This window comes from Quercus suber, unplaced genomic scaffold, assembly GCF_002906115.3.
Source record: "Quercus suber isolate HL8 unplaced genomic scaffold, Cork oak 2.0 scaffold_246, whole genome shotgun sequence".
Classification (NCBI taxonomy): Eukaryota; Viridiplantae; Streptophyta; class Magnoliopsida; order Fagales; family Fagaceae; genus Quercus; species Quercus suber.
The window spans coordinates 105,541-121,156 of NW_027069702.1; the positions used below are offsets into that span (position 1 = coordinate 105,541).

The 15,616-nt window shown below is 34.2% G+C and overlaps 1 protein-coding gene across 1 annotated transcript; it reads left to right on the top strand.

Annotated features, from left to right (window-relative positions):
• The first annotated feature begins 733 nt into the window (after positions 1-733).
• On the top strand, positions 734-10,377 carry LOC111987426 (protein FATTY ACID EXPORT 2, chloroplastic). The gene is made up of 3 exons (XM_024019147.2): positions 734-1,254; positions 3,028-3,162; positions 9,886-10,377. The coding sequence occupies exons 1-3, from the start codon at positions 780-782 to the stop codon at positions 10,023-10,025; spliced, it is 750 nt and encodes a 249-aa protein (XP_023874915.2). The 5' UTR covers positions 734-779; the 3' UTR covers positions 10,026-10,377.
• The last annotated feature ends 5,239 nt before the right edge of the window (positions 10,378-15,616 follow it).

Sequence of the window (15,616 nt, forward strand, 5' to 3'; positions counted from 1 at the left end):
AAATAAAATCTTTTCTATCCTCCCACCATTTTCTATCTTTCCACTTTTCTACTTTTCCAACCAAACGAATCCTTAGAGCATCCATATTGGTAGTGCTAAATAGTTATATTGGTATTTTTAACATTACCAAATACCAAAATGTGCCCTACAATGGTGGAACCAAAACTATATTTTTTGGCTCCATAGCTACAGTGCACAGCTACTTTGGCTATGCATTGTAACTGAAAGGTTAAAAAAAAAAAAATTATTTATTTGTGGGTTCACACTTCTTTTGATTATTTTATTCTTTCTTTTATTCTTATTTCTCTTCTTCTGTGTTCACACGGCTATTGTTTGTACATTCATACTTCTTTTACTCTTTTTTTTTAATAGCGTTTACATGGCTATATATTATTTGTGCGTTCAAACGGCTATTGTTCTTTTATTCTTATATATTGTTTTTTTATTTGTGTGTTTACACTGCTATAGTAGTAAATATATTATTTTATTGTGTTGAAAATTAAAATAGATCTACTGCTATTTTGTAAAATGAGTAAATAAAATAAATAAAGTAACATTTTACGATGCCAAATATCTTAAAAAATAACTCTGCCAATGTAAAATCGTGGGTTTTGCTGTGCTACTAGAATTTGTGTGGGCTGCTGCAGTTAAGTTTCAATTGGGTCAGGACAATAGATGGCAGATCGGGCCGAGGCCCATGTCCAACAAGACCACTAGTACGTGTTTCAGAATCGAAGAAACCAGAAGGAGACACACCACACGTACACACATAAACGAAAATGGGGGAAGTGTTATTGGGAGTGGTTGTTTGTCAGAGTCAGTCCTCTGTACTAGTGGTGCGACCCAAGGTTGGGTTTCGATCACTGCGTAAAACCCACAACAACAGTCTTAGCAGAAGTACCATTCGTTGTTCAACCCCAACCCAGCTCTCGAAATCGCGATCTTCCTGTGGATTTGGTGGTGTCAGGTTGGGTCTTCAACGGCACTGCGTTTTTGCTTCTGGGGCTGTCTCTTCTGACCCTCTTCAAGCGTCCACTGTCTTTACTGTCGACTCCATACAACCTGACATCGGTGGTGGCGGAGGAGACGGAGGCGGTTTTGGTGACAAAGGCGGTGGCGGTGGTGGAGGCGACGGTGACAACAGCAGCAACAACAACAAGGGCGACGACGAAGGCGAAGACCAAAACAGCAAGAAAATGGGGTCCATGTCCATGTCTCAGAAATTAACTCTTGGATATGCTGCACTTGTTGGAGGTACAAATAAAAATTTATATATTTCCCTAGCAGTTGAGACATCAGATATCTGTTTATATTAGGATTGAGTTGGAAATGGAATTAGTTTCCTAAAGTTGTTAGATTACTTGATTGCATAAAGGTATACTGCTTTGTACCATTTTGGACAGCCAAATTTGGTCTTGGGTCGATCGTTGATCTTTTTGATAGATACTATAGGATTTGAACTTATGGTGTCTACTCTATGATGATTACCTTTAATTAATTATCTGGGCAAGACATCAATTGGTTTTTGGCGTGGGCAGGATTTGAACCCGAGAACCTTATCATCATGGCCTTTGTAGATTATTTTTGAGGCATATCTCACTTGTGGAATAATATATGCAGTCGTATATCTCTTTCGTTATAGTCTGTTTGCCTTGATTATGTGTTCAGCTATAGAGGTAAAAATAAAATTTTAAAAAGTAAAGATTGTGTGTGCATGTAATTGAATGGGGGAACATAGGGGTGGATGGTGTACAAAAGTTGGTCGAGGGAGCATGGGTTTAGTTTATGGTGGAGTATCAGAGCATGGTGGGATAGTTTTTTTTTCCAGCATATGGCTTTTAAGGCAGGCGATGGAAATCAAATAATATTTTGGTATGATCTTTGGAGTGGACACCTTTTTCCAAAGGATTTATACCCTGATCTGTTTGAGTGTGCAGTCAACAAGGAAGCTTTAGTTGCTAATGTGTTGGATTCTCTGTTGAACAAGGTTAGGAGTTGGAATTTGCAGTTCCATAGTGACTTTCATGATCAGGACAGCATATTCCTTTCTTGATCACATTAATTCCCCTGGTGTCTAGGGAAGAAGAAGATGAGAGAATGACAAGCTCTATGCCAGAAGACTTTATTTGATTGGTCTAGGTGTTGGGGCTTCTCGGATTGCTCCACTATTTTCGAGTTTATTTCTTCTCTTAGTATTGCACTTTAAGTTTTTTCTTGTTCTTTGTTGCCGTTTGTTTGTTTGTTGCTTTTCCTTGTGTTCACCATCACGAACACCTTGTATTGGCTTTCATCTGTTTTTCAGTTTGTTTTAATAATATTCTTATTACCTATCAAAAAAAAAAAAAAAAAGATAGAATGACATGGATATTGAATGGGAGTAGCAATTTTGCCGTTCTGTCTTGCTACAAGACCATTCGTGGCATCCACAATCATTCTTTTCCCTGTAAGAGTATTTCGTGTGTTAAGCCCCAAAAGAGTATTGTTCTTCTTGTGGAGAGCGTTTCTCATTAGTAAGTTTGTGTTGTATATGCCAGTGTAGTGGGGAAACGTTGAACCATCTTTTACTTCAATGTGATGTGGCAAATGCTTTGTGAAGTGAAATGTTTCGGATGCTCTGGATTTAGTGGTTGATGCAGATGACTTTTGCAAATCTATTATTTGGTTGGAGAAATTGGTTTGGGAAACATTCTTTGGATGTATGGAATTTGGTGCTGGCATGCATGAGGTGGATAGTGTGAGAGAGCAAAATAGTCGTATGTTTAAGGATGTTGAGAGATTTCTTGATCACTTGAAGTCCTTGTTGATGCGTACTTTGTTTGATTGGTCTCAAGCTTGAGGTTTTACACATTGTTCTTCTATTCTTGAGTTCTAAAACCCTTGAAGATCTTCTATTTGATATCCGTGTAATTTATTAAGATATTTTGTGTTCACCATTGCGACCATAAAGTATTTTTCATTTTCAACAAAACTCTTATTACTTATCAAAAAAATGTGCATGTAATTGAATTTTGGTTTACATTTCGACAGTGGGTGGTGTCATGGGCTATTTGAAGAGTGGCAGCCAGAAGTCACTGTTGGCAGGAGGAATATCTGCCTCACTGCTATATTATGTTTATTCTCAGCTTCCTGTGAGACCCGTTCTTGCATCATCCGTGGGGCTTGGTAAGACACAATTATACTCTTCTTAGTTATCTTAAATTTTCTATATTCGATAGTTCAACAGATGATGCTATAAATTAATGGATAAGACCTGCTTATTGGTGTTTTTCACCAGCATTTTCCTTTTAATCTTCTTTTTTTTTTTTTTTTTTTTTTTGGATAAGTAATAAAAATATATTTTTTTTTTTTTTTTTTTTTTTTTTTTTGGATAAGTAATAAAAATATAATAAAATAAGAGTGGTGTCACTTGAGCATACAGGAAGTAAACATCAATGACAAAAACAAATCAAGTGCATAAAGTACAAAAGTCCATGAAACCATGGACTGAAGAAAAAGAACGAAATCCAAACACTGTAACCCAATCCAGAAGAGTCTTAAGGAAAAAGAGTTTAAGATTAGAAATAATGCACAATTAGTCCCCAGTGCACCAGAGCTTTACCTCCTTCTCTGTTCTATAAATTAACTATTACTTGTGGGGAAAAAGAATGTACAATTAGTGACTTCACTTTGATAAGAATTTTGATGTAAGACTCTTGAGAACAAATATCAACGCATTCACTTTCAAAAAAAAAAAAAAAAAGAGAGAGGTGTAATGGCTATTATTGGTTATTTTACTTTTTAATGGTTCTGTTAGTCCCTACAAACATCTGTTATAATATCTTATTAATTATAAGTAAATAATGCTTTTCTCTTGCAAAAAAAGTGTCATTATTCATTAATTCCCCTTATTTAGACCTGAAGAAACTGCATACTTAATAACTGATCACTTAAAAAATAGAAATTAAAGAAAGGGACCTAAAATTTAAATATTAAAAAGATAAGAAGTTAGTGAATATATAGGCAAATACAATGAAGAGATGCCATTTGGTTGAAAGACCATTGGCACATTTTGAATTGAAATATTTAATATGCCAAGCGAAGCATGGAACTTTTGGGCAAACTACCATTTAACAAATAAGGTACAATCTTCTAGAGACACATTTTGTTACATGTAAAAAATTTAATAACTCCACTACACAGTACACACATATTCCTATAATCCCCTTATGCATCAAACAATAGGTCATTCATTTAATGATCCAAGCTTGAGCAACATAGCTATAGAACCCATTTAGGAAGGACTCCAAAGTCAAACAGAGTGTAATTTCATCACATCATCATACACGGAATAAGCAACAAGTTAACAAGATATGCAGTTCATGGGTGTGGACCTCAAAGCTGGGTAGGGGAGTTCATCGGTGTGGTTTGTGGAGAGGTATTCGTAAGGGATGGGAGGATTTCAGCAAAAATTGTTAGTTTGTTGTTGGCTTGGGGAATAGAGTGAGGTTTTGGCAAGATGGATGGTATGGGGATCAAGCCTTTCAATTGGCATTTCCAAGGCTGTACGGTATTGCCATTGATAAGGAGGTTCAAAAGTCTTCGTATGATTCTTATTTGGTTTGAGGCGGTGTCGGGGCTTAAGATTAATCTGGGCAAGTCCGAATTGGTTCCGGTTGGAGTAGTGCCTATTATTGATTTGTTGCTAAATGTCCTTAGCTGCAAACTGGGCTCTCTGCCATTGAAATATCTGGGTCTTCCTTTGGGTGCTAAATTCAAGGATAAGACTATCTGGAATCCGATTCTAGAGAAAATGGAAAGGAAATTGGCGGGTTGAAAACGCTTGTATCTATCCAAGGGAGGTAGAGTCACTCTTATCAAAAGCACCCTTTCTAATTTACCCACTTACTTCCTTTCTCTTTTTCCTATACCTGCTAGTGTGGCTTACCGTATATTGAGAAGCTTCAGCGGAATTTTTTATGGGGCAGTTTGGGTGATGAACCTAAATTGCATTTGGTTAAATGGGCTACTGTATGCACTCCTATTTCTTCAGGTGGTTTAGGCATAAGGAAGATAAGACTTTTCAATATAGCTCTTCTTGGGAAGTGGTTTTGGAGATTTGGGTCTGAGAAGGATGCCCTTTAGAGGCAAGTGATAGAGTTGAAATATGGATGTCTTTGGGGGGGGGTTGGTGCACCAAACCTGTTAAGGGTCCTTTCGGAGTTGGGTTATGGAAGTGTATCAGTCAGGGTTGGCCTTCTTTCTCTCGCCATATTCTATATGATATTGGTGATGGGTCTAGGGTGAAGTTTTGGCTTGACCATTGGTGTGGAGAGAATCCTCTTGCTGTTAGCTACTCTGACCTATTTAGATTTTGCAGGAATAAGGAGGCTAATGTGGCTGAGCTCATGAAATCCCCCAATGGTGTCCTTTTTTGGGATGTGAGTTTCTTTAGGGGTGTGCATGTTCGAGAATTAGAGTCTTTATCAAGCTTCATGGAAACCATTTATGGTTCTTCTATTAGGGGTTTGGTGAGGACAAGATGTGTTGGATTCCTAACAAAGCTAAGGGGTTCTTGGTGAAAGATTATTAAGAATTCTAGCTGGTCCTACTATCTTTGGTTTCTCTTGTAGAAGTATTTGGAAGCAGAAGATTCCCTCTAGAGTAGCTTTCTTTGTTTGGTCTGCTGCCTTAGGGAAATGCTTGACGATTGATAATTTGCGAAAAAGGAAGGTGTGGATTTTGGATTGGTGCTACATGTGCAAGAGTAATGGTGAATCGGTTGACCATCTGTTCCTCCATTGCCCTGTTGCTATGGATCTTTGGTCTATGGTTTTGGGTTTATTTGGAGTATCTTGGATTATGCCTCTTACTGTTTTGGGACTGTTAGGGTGCTGGCAAGGCAGCTTTGGTTGTCATTGAAATGGTTATATATGGTCCATCGTTCCTCATGGCTTAATGTGGTGTCTTTGGAGGGAGAGGAATAGTCGTTGTTTCGAAGATACTGAGAGATCTATTCCGGACCTTAAGCTTTTCTTTTTTAGAACTTTGTTGGATTGGTTGTTTGCTTTGCAAAACAAATCTTTCCCCTCTCTTTTTGTTTTCCTAGATGATTGCAATTTTTGTGTTTGATCTGTTTGGCTCCTTGTTCACTCCCTGTGTACTGGGGTGTTTCCCTTTTGATATCAATATATCTTATTACTTATCAGGAAAAAAAAAAGGAGGTTTTTGTTGAAGTTTATGTGCCAAGGCAAAGGACGGAGGAGAGAAGAATCCGGGATGTTCATTTTATTAGAGATTTTAATTATTGGGAGATGGATGAAGGGCTGCATTTTCTTCGTATATTGGGAGCCAATACTCCTCCTATGGATGTTAGAGACCAGATGAGATGGAAATTGAAGCTTAATGGGGCTTTTGACATCCGGTCGTATTATAACAAATTAAGGGATTCTCCCTCAACTGTCTTTCCTTGGAAAGCTATTTGGAGAGCAAAGGCCCTTAGGCGAGTTTCTTTTTTTGTTTGGTGTGTAGCTTGGAATAAGATCCTAATAGGAGATAACTTGAGATTAAAGAGATTGGTTTTTGTGGATTGGTGCATTATGTGCCGTCATTGTGGAGAGACGATTGACCATTTACTTCTTCATTATGAGATGATTTATCGGTTATGTAGCTTTGTCTTTATAACTTTTGACTTGTCTTGGGTTATACCTAGATCGATTTTAGGCTTGCTTTTTGGTTGGTGGAATTTGTTGGGGAAGCATTCGTCTCAGATTTGGAACTTAGTCCCGTTGTGCATCCTATGGTGCATTTGGAAGGAACGGAATCAAAGGACTTTTGAGGATTTGGATAGCTCCAGTGATCAAATACTTGCTTCTTTTAATGGAACTCTTTTTGATTGGTCACGGGCGTGGGGACTCACGTCTAGTGATTCCCTCCCTTATTTTCTTTGCTCCCTTTCTCTTTTGTAATTTGTCTGTTGTTTGGTTTTCTTCTATGTTTTTCTCTGTTTTCCTCTTCTTGTATTTTCTAGGTTTGCTCTATGTTTTTCATGCATAGAGTAGCCTTTCGTATATACATCATTCTTACTTATCAATAAAAAGGGTATGCAGTGCTAATGCAAGGGCTGTGTAAAACCCATCACCAATGCTCATTAGCAAAAGCAATACCAATTTACAGAGTGTTGTATTGCATTGTACCCCATTTTTTTATATACTTATTAACAAATCTGTTAAAACAAGAAAGCATTAGGTTTTACCCTAGTACATGGGATTTATGCTAAAATAAAACTGAAAATTCAAATTCAATGTAAACTTCCAAAAATTTTACATATTTATATATTCATGAAAACTCGATGAAGAGTCACAGCCTGCATCCACTCAAAGACAGTCTTAGGAATAGATGCTTCAAATTCTCTATTGTTGTCTCCTTTTCCTCAAAGGTACACCCTTTTCACTCTTTTCATATATGCAACTTCAAACATTTATGAATAACTTTTGGACTTAACAAATCTTGATGCATTCCCCAACATCCTTACCAAAATGCCAGCAATTCAATCACCATTTATGGCATCATCCAATTAATTCCAACCAAACAGAAGACCATACTCCATTACAAATTAGCTATTAGGCAATGTAGGAACAAATAATAAATCAATTTCCCATCCTCCTTTTTTTTTTTATAGGAAATAAAAGTTTTATTGATAGCAAAATTGCAATGTGTTTATGATTGTAAACTCACAACAATGAAAAAAATACATTCAAATCAAAAGGAAAAGCTAACAGAAATAATGAAATCAGACAAGGAAATACAATGTGTGAAACTCCAAATACAAGACCACTCAAATAAAGTCCTAGTTAGCAAAGTCTTCAATAGATCAATAGGTCTATCAATGTCCTCAAAAGTTCGGACATTGCATTCCTTCCATACTAACTACATTAGACATAGTGGTACCATTTTCCAAACATTTGAAAAATAATTCCCCAACTAATTCCTCCAAGCGAAAGGAAGAGAGACAATTGTTCTCGACATCACCCACTGAATTCCAAACATAAAAATAAATAATAATAATAATAAAATAAAAAATAAAAAAACCCTCATTCCACAAAGCATGAGCAATCTTACAATGGAGTAAGAGATGATCCACAGTTTTCTCATCACACTAACATAGGCAACAGCAATTAACAAGAGGCAAGTTCTTCTTAATAAGGTTATCTATTGTAAGAATAGCACCCACCTTGCACGTGTAATCTATGTAATTTGTACCCTGTTCTTCCATAGACAAAAAAGTAATAGATCTTTGTTTGGGTGGGGGAGGGGTCTCTTCGATGCCCATGGGCTTGAAATTTTTACATCAAAACAAACAGGGTCTAATGGTATTTTGGGAATTGAGTTAGTCTATAATTTTCTAGAAGACTTCCTATGTGTCCAAGACTCCAAGTTAGTTTTTTTTTTTTTTTTTAATTCCAGTATTAGGCTTTGAGGAAGCCTTTTTTTTTTTTTTTTAATGATAATTCAATAGTTACAAGTACAACAGAAGAGGGGAGATTTGAGTCTTCGATGTCTCTATTGGAAACACCAAAAGGTGCCAATCAGTTGAGCTACAAAGCTCTTTGACTTTAGTTAGCAATTACTAACTTTACTAACCAGAGAGATTATTTTGGTGTAATGAGGTAGTTTGAGAAGTAGCATTTGGTATTATGTCACAACTCCCACTAAAATACAATTGTGTTGACTGACTTGCATTTGGTGAGATATAACGGTTGAGATAGGTAAATTTGTGAGAGGAAGATGGGGGAGGAACTTTGGGAAAGAAAAAATAGAAAAGAAAGAGGAGAAGAGTCATTGTTTACCTCATGGAATTTATTTGTGGGTCTAGAGGTTGAAACAAAATAATTAATAAGGATGAGAAGCTTTTTATTTTAATTGAGAATGAAAGATTTGAAAATTATCTATTCCTGGCTTATTTGTAGAGGTTATAGAGAACTTATTTGATGAATTTAGTACAAAGTGTAATTAACAAACAAGGGGGAAATGCATTATGCATTCTCACGCCTCAAAAACCAGAATGTACATTTTTTTTTGTAGAGTTGCCAAACATAGGCTTAATTTACTTGTCATATTATAAATCTTAAAGAGTTGTGCTGTGTTTATATTTATATTCAACACACTCAAAAAATTCGAAGAGTTGATTAATAGAAAATCTTAGCATTTTGAGTATTGAGGTATATTGTCTTTACTGTGTTCTTTTCTCCCTTTCTAACCAACCGTGCCCGCCCTCGCCCTCCTCCTCCCCCCACCCTCCCCAAATAAAACCCCTGTTCTTCTTTGGCGTTCTGTCATTATTCACTGTATTGTTTACATCACTGTTCAGATGCATTGTTCACACTACAGTTCATAACCTGTGAACAAATTCAATCTCAGTCTCTTCTCACATCTTTTATAACCATAAATCAAATCTTTACCTTGTCTTTTCTTGACCAAAATTCTATTCATTCTTTTAATCCTAACCCTTTTTTCTAAATTTTTAAAGCCTAAATCCACAAATTCTCCTAACCCCTAAGCCGTACCACAAACACACGTAGATGAATTCCCCAAATTTTCCTACGTCACATTCATGAGTTGATTTTTATTTTTTAGTATTAAATATATTTATCAAAAAATTTAGGATTAGTAATCCTTTTTAGAAATTGAATGGCAATGGAGCACTTGTAGTAGGTGAATTGCAATTTGTTAACTACAGAGTGATAAATTGCAGAGGAAGTAAATTTGAGGTTGCACCATGATATAATTGTACCTTTTTTATTTCTTGATGTGAGGCCTAACTAGAAGTGCTTTTCTGAAAGGGAACTTTGCTTCATTTTCAATTTGCTTTTTGCTTAAGCTAATCTATGGTTTTCTCCAAATTTGCAGGCATTTCTGCTGCTCTTCTGGGAGTGATGGGTGCTCGTTTTAAGAAATCAGGGAAGATATTTCCAGCAGGTGTTGTATCTTTAGTTTCACTTATTATGACCGGTGGTTACTTACATGGAATTATGCGAAGTCTACACTAAAATGTACACTGGTGAGATTCCTGAAGCTATATGGTAGTCACCAAGATCTCCAACATATCTCATTTGGTAAAAAGGATCTGTCGTTTGGCATGTAGACCAGTGCTATAAGAGCAGTTTGAAGTTTTTGTTTGGACCGTTGTTCATCTTTTTATGATGTGTGATATCATCTTTAGGCGTGACAAAATAAAGTTTGGACCTTGATTTTTAGGCGGCTTTTGATAACTCTGCTCACAGAATGCATTCCCGTTCTAATAATGTGTTATGATAGAATGCATTTTTATTTTTTGTTTTTAAAGAAATTGCATTTGGTATTATGTTGACTTTTAATGAAATGTAATTATTTGGAATGGTATTGTGTTATGATAAAATATTTTGTTCCCTTGACCATACCAAAACGAATTCTAGTATTGTATTGAGTGCTTTAGTTTAAAGGAAGTTTAGTAGTTAGAGGTCCGACCTAGCACTATCACACCTTATGTTTGTCCATGAGCTGATTGCCTCTTAATGCAGAGGAGCAAGAACTAAGTGTTAGAATATTGGAGCATTATTAAGTCTTTCAATGAATCCTTCTACGGTTAAAATATAGATGCAAATTTGAAAATCCAACATGGCGAGGATTCTTGTAAACTAACATGATAATGAATATAATTAGTGTCATGTCAACAAGGTAATAAATCAATTTCCTAATTATTTTTCTATTTTGTGTTTAAAGATTGATACATTCATTTAATAAAAGTAGTGTGTAACCCTCAGTATATGCACATATACATTTAAAAATAATCACGTGTGTGTGTATATGATTTAGAATCTAATTGGATCTAGACTCTTTGATTTTTGTACCAAATAATTCAGTTGCTACAAAAATTAAAATATTAGACGGGATACATGACGCAAAATTGAACTCCAATTAAAATTTAACTTAGAATCTAATTGATTTTAGACTTTTTTGATTTTTGCACCTAATAATTCATTGGACACACAAATTTAAAAATTAGATGAGACACGTAGCGCAAAATTAGATTCCAATTTAGAATTTAATTAAAATTTCTCTCAATTTTGGCTATATCTGTGTGTCTGTCTGTGTGTGTGTGTGTGTGTGTGTGTGTGTTTAAAAATTAGATGAGATACGTAGCGCAAAATTAGACTCCAATTTAGAATTTAATTAAAATTTCTCTCAGTTTTGGCTATATCTGTGTGTGTGTGTGTGTGTAAAAATTAGATGAGATACGTAGCGCAAAATTAGACTCCAATTTAGAATTTAATTAAAATTTCTCTTAGTTTTGGCTATATCTGTGTGTGTGTGTGTGTGTGTGTGTGTGTGTGTAGCTACCATCACTCTATTTAAAATTACGTGTTGGAATGGTGAGTCCACTATCTCATCACAGAAACTATCTCATAAAAAATAAAAAAAAAATAAAAAATTTAGTATATTGCAATGTATTTGGAATGGTGAGTCCATTAGTATTTGTGATGGTGTCACCAAAGAAGCCAACTGCTAAACTTGTTCATATAGCTCGTCCACAGGAAAGCAACCCATTTGTTGTAAGCTCGTCCATCCATCTGTCCAGACGAATGAGCTCGTCCAAGGATTCACTCGTCCATGAAACTAGCAAGATGGTCAAGGGTCTTGAAAATCTCCTCTGCGCTCCGCTTATCTATTAGAATGTAACCGTTCTTCCTTTGAAAATGCAATGGAATCCAAATGAAGTAACCTCCAAAGCAGTTATGGGAGTTACCTCAGAATCTTTCGAACTACACAACGCTTGGAGAAATAACTGCCTCAGAAGACACTATATAAAGGCTCTTCTATTGAAACGCAAGAGGTAACTCAGAAATTTTACATCCAAAAAATTCTTTCCCTTCCTGAGAATTGAAAATTCACTGATTTCACCATCGGAGGATTTTTGGCCGGCCTCCACCGGTCTCCTCTGACTTGTTGTTTCTTTTCTTCGGGATTTGGCTTGTAGATCATTACGTCGGGAAATTTTAGCCTACTGATTCATTGGATTCATCACTTTGGAAATCAATGTTTTTTTTTTTTTTTTTAGAACCTTAAATTGGACATGTGGCATAAAATTAGACAACAATTGGAATCCAATTTAGAATCTAATTGGATTTTCTCTCAATTTTGGCTTTAATTTTATATATAGACTGGTTATTAGCTTGTGCGTAGCACGATTTTTTGTTGGTATGATCTTTTTTGGTAAATATTATGAATGAAGAACATTTTTTTGGGAAAAAAAACTTCTTTCATTTTTATGTAATGATTTAAAAAAAATACAATGAAGGGTTTTATGATAAATTTTGTTAATTTTATGAAATACATTTATATAAAATAAAACTCATAAAATGCATAAGATATATGTAAATGTTGGAAAAATACATGTTTCTGTCGCATACAAAACATATGCAGCGGAAAATTAACAGATCTATTTCATTTGCAATTAATAACATGTATTATGTAAATTTCAGAATTCAAAAACAAAAGAGTGTACCTTAGTGTAGTGAATTTCAAAACCAAAGATCAGAAATTCTTAAAAACACTTTTAATCTTCACTCCAATTCTACTTGAGCCCAAGAAGTGTGGTCTCTCAATCAGTTTCTATGAATTTGTTCAAGGGAGAATGAGAGAGTGTCCGACCCTCACATACAAACCATTTCATGTACTAACCAAAAATTCTGTATGTTTCTCTCCTNTTAACTGCCTCAGAAGACACTATATAAAGGCTCTTCTATTGAAACGCAAGAGGTAACTCAGAAATTTTACATCCAAAAAATTCTTTCCCTTCCTGAGAATTGAAAATTCACTGATTTCACCATCGGAGGATTTTTGGCCGGCCTCCACCGGTCTCCTCTGACTTGTTGTTTCTTTTCTTCGGGATTTGGCTTGTAGATCATTACGTCGGGAAATTTTAGCCTACTGATTCATTGGATTCATCACTTTGGAAATCAATGTTTTTTTTTTTTTTTTTAGAACCTTAAATTGGACATGTGGCATAAAATTAGACAACAATTGGAATCCAATTTAGAATCTAATTGGATTTTCTCTCAATTTTGGCTTTAATTTTATATATAGACTGGTTATTAGCTTGTGCGTAGCACGATTTTTTGTTGGTATGATCTTTTTTGGTAAATATTATGAATGAAGAACATTTTTTTGGGAAAAAAAACTTCTTTCATTTTTATGTAATGATTTAAAAAAAATACAATGAAGGGTTTTATGATAAATTTTGTTAATTTTATGAAATACATTTATATAAAATAAAACTCATAAAATGCATAAGATATATGTAAATGTTGGAAAAATACATGTTTCTGTCGCATACAAAACATATGCAGCGGAAAATTAACAGATCTATTTCATTTGCAATTAATAACATGTATTATGTAAATTTCAGAATTCAAAAACAAAAGAGTGTACCTTAGTGTAGTGAATTTCAAAACCAAAGATCAGAAATTCTTAAAAACACTTTTAATCTTCACTCCAATTCTACTTGAGCCCAAGAAGTGTGGTCTCTCAATCAGTTTCTATGAATTTGTTCAAGGGAGAATGAGAGAGTGTCCGACCCTCACATACAAACCATTTCATGTACTTACCAAAAATTCTGTATGTTTCTCTCCTTATAACTGATTATCTAATTGGGCTAGCTTTTTGGACCTTTCCAATTGAGTTTTAATATGTGGCTTGGAGTGGGACCAAAATGGAACAAAAAAGACTCTAGCTCCAATGGGCCTTGGGCTTTTCTATCAACTCTTGACAAGTCCAAAGTTACCATTACTTATATTTAATACCACTATATAAATATAATTGCACTATAGGTCTTATTAATAAATTATATCTCAAGGCTTTATTGTACATGCAATCCCTTCATAAAATATTCATAGTAATACAAAATCATTAATTTAGACTGTCACTTTGTGAATTACTATATCATAATCTTTGAGTACCAGGTTTAATCCTTTTAAATTATTCATCATATATTTATAAAATTCAATTTTATAAATATATACTTTAGTACTTACTAAAGTGATTAGGCCTAACTCTCTGAATAATCGAACCCATTAAACTTATCTCAATAGAATATTTTATATCTCCATTAAGAGACTATGAATTCCATCTTGAGAATATATGTTCCATCAATACTAAATGTGGCTGCCCAACATACTGAGGTTTTGATCATGTCTTTAGATCTCACTCCTGATATATCAAAGCAACCTACACTTCATGATCAGGTCCATTATCCTCTTAGGATTAAAAGTTCATGTAAATAGAAGTCGTGAGATTTATTATTCATTTGACAGTTGTTAGGAGAATAATAAATCTCACAGTGATCTAGTTCAATATGTCTTAACTCTTAAAATATATCAACATATCAACTAGAAGTCTCCACTTCCATGATCAAGACAAATCATCTTAGTTGATATGTTATAATTTTCGCAGATGAAATGCCCAATTTCATCACCGACTATGAACTATAATTCTGAGTTTACAAAGAACTTGTGACTTATATTTTTTGTAACTAAATCACATAAATCATATACTATGCATCTCATGGACTATATATAAATGTCCAAATATTCATGTTACCATTATTTTAGATAATAATAAAACAACTTTATTAATTACAACATTAAGTCATACATAATGTCATATATAATTTCATACATAATATCATACATAGCATTATACAATAGAATTTAAGGACACTAATCCTAACAGTAAATGTATAATTCATGACTATGCATGAAAGTTATTGTTTTTTTTTTTTTTTTTTTTTTTTAGCTAGATCACATTTCTTAAATAAACTAAACAACCATTTCATCACCCGTTATGCATGTAATGTTTGGAGTGTTGTTAGTTAGTACATGATTGCTTGATAAACAATATTGAGTAAAAATTATTTTAATTCTATTTAAGAAATTTTTTGTGCAATTTTCATTTTCATGTCCATTTTTTTAATCTAATAGATTTAATTTTTCACGTTAATTTAATTGAATAGTATTGTGTTTATACCTTTTTTTCTTAACTACAATTGATAATTCACAAAATGCGTAAACAATTTATTGAGTATTGCAAAAGATACAAATATGAACATTAACATGAGCATGAACATGAAGGGAGATTTCTATTCATTTTCTTGAAGAAAAAATGTACTTACAGAAAATTCCAAACTTTATTAGGTAAAGAAGAATCAAAGTTATAGATATCAAAATCAATAAACCAAAAATTTTAAGAGCCTAAGAGGAGCCATTGCTCATTGGAAACAATCCAAAATACTCAAGGACTAAAAAAAAAAAAAAAAAACCATCCACTCCACACTTCCATCGCAACTGCTTTAGCTCAAGGAAAACAATATATATCTCTATATCTTTTTATTTATTTATTTAGAAATAATTGCAATATACTGCTAATCCAGCAACTTGAACATTTTTTCCCTGATTCCTGCAATTTGAACATTTTCTCCCTTAAACTCCAGACACTTTGTGTATGGGAAGGTGCCAATTCAGCTACATGGCCCTCGACATATATATATATCTCTTATTTAATAAATATAGAACTTCCTTTAAAAAAAATTAATATGTTTATCATA

Excerpts from the sequence above, each read along its gene's own strand:
- LOC111987426 (XM_024019147.2), top strand. The coding sequence starts at position 780 with ATGGGGGAAGTGTTATTGGGAGTGGTTGTTTGTCAGAGTCAGTCCTCT. Across the intron at positions 1,255-3,027 it reads ATATGCTGCACTTGTTGGAG|TGGGTGGTGTCATGGGCTAT; the intron begins GTACAAATAAAA and ends ACATTTCGACAG. Across the intron at positions 3,163-9,885 it reads TGCATCATCCGTGGGGCTTG|GCATTTCTGCTGCTCTTCTG; the intron begins GTAAGACACAAT and ends CCAAATTTGCAG.